Source organism: Bison bison, unplaced genomic scaffold (genome assembly GCF_000754665.1).
Source record: "Bison bison bison isolate TAMUID 2011002044 unplaced genomic scaffold, Bison_UMD1.0 scf7180017864370, whole genome shotgun sequence".
NCBI lineage: Eukaryota > Metazoa > Chordata > Mammalia > Artiodactyla > Bovidae > Bison > Bison bison.
The window spans coordinates 9,942,164-9,948,163 of NW_011494942.1; the positions used below are offsets into that span (position 1 = coordinate 9,942,164).

Here is a 6,000-nt window from a genome sequence, read left to right on the forward strand (position 1 = left end):
GACCTTTGCTTGTTGTAATGTAATTTCCTCTATTTTTTTTTAACTTGTCTTCCTTTTTCCTCTCTTCTTGACCTTTTCCCTATATTTCCAGAGTGTGATTATCTCTTTCTTTAAGATTTTCTTTCTCCCATTAATCATTGAACATGAGAGAAATATTGTGCAAAATGGTTTTTCCTACAAAAAGGGCATGGCCTATATACGACATAGGAAAATATTTATATGCTATGCTATATTAATAAACTGATCTAATTTCTAAGTTATTTTAAGGATCAGATCAGATCAGTTGCTCAGTTGTGTCCGACTCTTTGCGACCCCATGAATCGCAGCACGCCAGGCCTCCCTGTCCATCACCAACTCCCGGAGTTCGCTGAGACTCACGTCCATCGAGTCAGTGATGCCACCCAGCCATCTCATCCTCTGTCGTCCCCTTCTCCTCTTGATACAAGTACTCAATTTCTAGAGGTAATTCAGCCTGTAGACTTGAGAAGACAAATGAGAAGCACAGGTGCAAGTGACACATGAACCCTCGTGTGTGATAGAAAAGACTTTCTGCTTTGGCTTCACACTCACCGTTGATACTGTCAATCATAGACTAGATCTTATGATAAGAATGTTTGCAATTGCAAAGTTAGGTTTAGAATCAGAGCATCCTCAATACTCCATTTTAAAACATTTAAAGCATGTTGCACCTTAAGTTGATATTATACAGCATCCAATTTCAGTAGACTTAGATGAATGGCCACTGACATGTATTACCAAATGGGCTACAGAGGCTCAGGAAAGCCCATCAGTAGGAATTTTTACCATATGTCACTTTAAATGTTTAGAGCATTTGGACAGCTGTTAAGGGGATAAAGTTACGACACAAAGACTGCCATATTTACAACTGTAAAATGAGCAGATTGGCCACAGTTTCCCCCAGTGCTCAGAAAGAATGATAGTATTATATAGAAAATAGAAGATGCCTGGGATAATGATGTCCATCTTGGAAGTTACCAGATTCTCATTCTAATATGGTAACCAAATCTCCTCGGGCATAATAAGGCTCACCATTCCACTAGGTTTGTCTAGAGTGGCATCTGTTAGAGGATTAACAATTGCCAAGCCTAAAATAAGCTAGAGAAAGCCTTTCATTTTCATCTTCTTACCCCCACTAAGAATCAGACAACCTGAAACCCTCAAAGACATAACTAAACCAAACACGTAAGGTACCCACAGTTTAGAAATAATTCTTCATTTATGCACAGAAATAGTTTACTCATAACCCTAGACTATACTTATACTACCCAGCTGTGCCCTTCTTTAAAAAAATTGAAAACTTTAATTAAATGACCCAGGAGAACAGAAAAGGGAATTCTCTAGCCCCAGACCCACGATCATAGCAGAGTCCAAAAAGAAGAAGAAAGACTCCAGCAACAAGTCAACGAAAAGCCACGGACTCTGTTTACTACCGCCCTCCCAATGTCCATTTCCTCTGTGTAAAGACTTCTCCCCTTGCTACAAAGAGACTTGCTGTGTGTGGCTGGCCTTGGTTACAGACCCCAAATTTTAATTCTCTGCTGACCCCCAAATAAACCCATCTGTATCAGAGAAATATTTGCTGCAGTCTATTTGTTTTAGGTCAACCCTCCCCTGGTCTATTATCTTGATATCAGAAATAATGCACTGAAGGGGAGCAGAATAGACCACCCCCAAAATATGCCTCTTTAGCATAAGGACAATTTTGAGCTGATCATTTTTGAAAAGCTGTAGACACAAAAGAATATCTGAAAACAGAGTAGAAGTTGCATTTATAAGGGAAATCCCCATTTGGAATGGTGTCTCCCTCTCTGTGCCAGGAAAAGAAGGATAATAAAATCTCTAGAAACTCTTAACAAGGAGAAGGTACTGACTTAAACATGCAGTTTATTCCTGTTTTTTGTGCGTTTTTTTATAACCTTCCATAATTAGCTTGCACCAAACTTCAATATCTTTCTTTAGTCTTTAGCTGAAGATGATATTTAAGGTGGTAGCTTGGGTCATTTCAAGGAGTTACTTAAGTTTTCCTGGATATCTTCGATGTACACAGGAGGTATACATGTTATTAAACTTGCTCCCCCCGACTCCTCCCCCATTAATCTATGTTTTATTATGGGGATGTTTCAGCCACTAGGGCTTCTTGATAAAGAATCCGCCTGCCAAAGCAGGAGATACTGGTTCAATCCCTGGGCTGGGAAGATCTAGAGGAGGAAATGACAACCCTCTCCAGTATTCTCACCTGGGAAATCTCAGGGATGGAGGAGCCTGGTGGGCTACAGTCCATGGGGTCACAAAGAAGTCGGACACAACTCAGGGACTAAACAACAACAGATCAGCCAAGAATTGAGAAGTATAGAGGGAGAATTGTTTTTCCTCTGCTATAGAGCTAAAGTCCTGATCTGAGCTAAGAGCTAACATCTGAAATTATGAAAACAATTGGGAGATACACATTACTGAAAGAAACCATATCTTGATTTTAATTCTTCACATAAATCTCTGTAATAATCAACTATTTTCAACTTTCTTTCACAAGATTTTAAGCCCATTTCAAATATTTAGACCTTCTTAGATTCAATGACCCGACAAGCAAGAGAAATTCTTGCATTACAAATGGAAGTTTTCTTAACTCACCTTCCTTTTTCTCTATAGTTCTAAAATCAGATGAAATTATTTATTACAGAGACTCACTAAATGAAATACTGGCCAAAATGAAACTCTCATCCATTGTTCTTGCTTTTTCTTTTTTTCTCACCACCTCAGGTTCTACCAATGCCCTTTTGTTAGGCCTGCTTAACTAGCTGCACTTCTCTGAGCTTGGCCTGAGGGGCCACATCCTGTGTCTGGAATGTGAATCCCCACCCCCTCCCTGCCAGGCCCCTTGTTGGGCCCCCTGCACACACACAAACAGCCCCCTTCCTGCACTTAACCATGCATCCCTGACAAAGACTTCTTGTCTCTGTCCTTTCAGATACACGTCATCTCCACTTTCATTCAGTAAATTATGATAGGTACTTCCCACCTTTATACACATCTTATTCAATGTGTATGCAATTTTTCTCACTCGGTTGTTTGTTCTGTATGTGTCCATCTTAAAATAATAGCTCCCAGGCAAGACTATATCTGGAAAATTATCTGAGGACAGAACTTATCAAGGGCTTCCCAGGTGGTTCAGTGGTAAAGAATTCGCCTGCCAAACAGGAGATTCGGGTTCCATCCCTGGGTTGGGACGATCCCCTGGAGAAGGAAATGGCAACCCACTCCAGTGTTCTTGACTGGCAAATCCCATGGACTGAGGAGTCTGGTTGGCTGCAGTCCATGGGGTGGCAAAGAGCTGGACACGACTTACTGACTAAGCAGCAGCAGCAGCAGCACAGCAGATCTTATCATGGTGTCATGTGCAAATCATTTTTTTAAAATGATGATTATGATATAAATACTGAGGTAAAAGGTGAGTAGAAAGGTAACACATAATCATTTCTTTCTTAATCTTAGTAAAATATAAGAAAACAGAGATGAGACTACTTGAAGAGATCCTCCAGTTTCCTGTGTAAAGAGCCGGGGGTTTTGTACTCATGCTAAAGCACCCATGAATTTACAAAAATGCATAATCCATTAAATTCCACCTGGGACAGGAGAAAGCTGAAAAGCAAGACTGTTTATTCTCATAATTCTCTCCTTTTACTCACGAATTTGATACTCAGAGTATATTTTTCATCTGAAATTAGACAGGAGCAAGCCAGAAATAGAAATCTCTAGAGACTTTTTTCAACACAGCACATTTGCATGATCCCTTTTAATACAGAACTACATTTTCCACTCATTTCCTGCTTAATCACAGTGGAAATGTTTGTTTGGTGAAAAGACATCCTTTCTTGTAAGCACAGTTGTAGACTGGGATGGGTTGTGGGTAAGCCCAGTTAGCAACTGTACTTAATGCTCTCCTAGGAAACTCTGAACGGTGGCCTTTTTCTCCTCAAAGTTCAGACTACATATAGGACTCGCCTGCTTGCAGAATGTTGGATAGCAATAGCACTTGCCCATGCTTCGGTCTTTTAAAATAATTGCAGTTTTCCAACGTGGGAAAACAGAACCCTTAAAAGGGTTCATTTCTACACCTTTCTAAGTAATAAACAGCTAGGCTCTTTATCCTTGATTAGCATAAGAATAAATGTCACTAGGGTGCTCTTGAATTAAAAAAAAAAAGCCCTTAGGCTTATTTGATGATTTGTAACTAACTCCTAGAAGCTTGAATTTCCACAAGGAACAGAATAAGAAGAGCCTTCTGTTTTTAACAGAGATGGGACAGATTCCTTCCATCTCCCACCATCACCTCGTTCTGAACCTTTGTGACTTACAGCCGGCAGAAAACCGCCATGTACTACCAGGGACACCCCCAGACCTCTTCTCCAAAACCCCCCACCTCCTGTGCATCTTAGAAATTGAGAAGAGCTTCCTCTCCCTTTCTAGACTTCAAAACAGGCAGGGGAAGGAGCTGCGTGCCGCCTTTTATCTCGCTTCACAAATACAGCTGTGAAAAACCTTGAGGCGGCACATCCTGTGACGAGTTGAGCAGAAATCTGAAGAGAAAAATGAAGGGAAGGTTCGGTCCGAGCTTCATTGATAAGGAAGATGCTGCAAGCGTTTTGCATGGCAACCAGCGAGCCGGTTCTTCCTCAGTCCCCTGTCTGCCAACTCTGTCTGAGGAATCGCGGGCTCAATTCATACACACATTGTTGTACAAGTACAGTCATTATCACAAGCGGTTACCTTCATCGTGGGGCCAGAGCTCGAACACAGCAGCTAGAGGCGAGCGGAGGCAGAGGCCCTGCGTCCCGAGCGCTCCGGGAGGCGCGGATCTGGGGAAGCGGCCGGGGTGGCGGCGGGCACACGTGGCTGGCGCGTCGCAGACTGGCCCGGGCTGCGAAGTCTGCTGGCTCTCTTGCAGATTGCATCAGCAGGAAGAGTCTTGAGGCTGTGTTTCCCCTACACTGCCCCCAGAGGGTAGCGTTTCTTCCAACACGAAAATTCCTCCCCTGCACCCAGCTCAGACCCTTATCCACCTCTCAGCTCACCCGTGGGGTTGGAGGAAGATGCTAGCGTTTCAAACACGTTACCCTTGGATTAGTGCCTTGGCATGTGCGTATCTTTGATGTGAAAATGTACCATGTCAAGGAGGAGGAAAAAAAAACAAAAACAAAACAGATCACAGACCTTGATGGCGGTTCCCTCCTGAGCAGGCTGCCTGCCCACCTGACTTAACGACTCTCCCCAGAGCAACTTTCCCGCATGCCCCTGCTCAAAATTACACAGTGGATGCCCGACATCTAAAACAGAAAATTTTAAATGTTGCTTTTCGCATAGTAAGAAGCACATGCATGATTTTTGAGAGTTTGCCCAATCTCTGTTTCTCCCACCCCCTTCCTCTAGTCCCACAGTCCCTGCTCAAACTTTTTTTTTTTTTGGTCAATTTCTTTTGTACATGGGGAAATCATTTTAATTGATTGACTGAACGTGTAAAACTCTTTCTGATTTGAACATTGCCTGCTAGACCAGTTCATACTTTCTGGGTCCTCTCTTGTCTCCTATATGAAAGCTCCAACATTGCTACTTCTCCAGGTCTCAGGTCAGGCTACAGGAGTTTTGCTTAAATGCCCTTCTGGTTGACCGCAACTCACTCTGTCAATCAGGCAACTTCCCGTTTTTGTAACTATCAGCTGAAGTCTTTACTATGAAATCAAAGCTGAATCCCTCAGGCAGAACTGAGCCCTTGGTTGTCTAGTCAAGGCTATGGTTTTTCCTGTGGTCATGTATGGATGTGAGAGTTGGAGTGTGAAGAAGGCTGAGTGCCGAAGAATTAATGCTTTTGAACTGTGGTGTTGGAGAAGACTCTTGAGAGTCCCTTGGACTGCAAGGAGATCCAACCAGTCCATTCTGAAGGAGATCAGCCCTGGGATTTCTTTGGAAGGAATGATGCTAAAGCTG

General features: G+C 42.6%; 1 protein-coding gene across 1 annotated transcript in view; it reads right to left on the reverse strand.

Annotated features, from left to right (window-relative positions):
* Positions 1–4,955, reverse strand: part of BCAT1 (branched chain amino-acid transaminase 1, cytosolic) — a 118,181-nt gene extending 113,226 nt beyond the window's left edge. The window contains exon 1 of the mRNA XM_010855982.1: positions 4,786–4,955. Coding sequence (XP_010854284.1) covers positions 4,786–4,791 — 6 coding nt within the window. The 5' untranslated portion in view covers positions 4,792–4,955. The remainder of the gene's footprint in view (positions 1–4,785) is intronic.
* Positions 4,956–6,000: the final 1,045 nt, after the last annotated feature.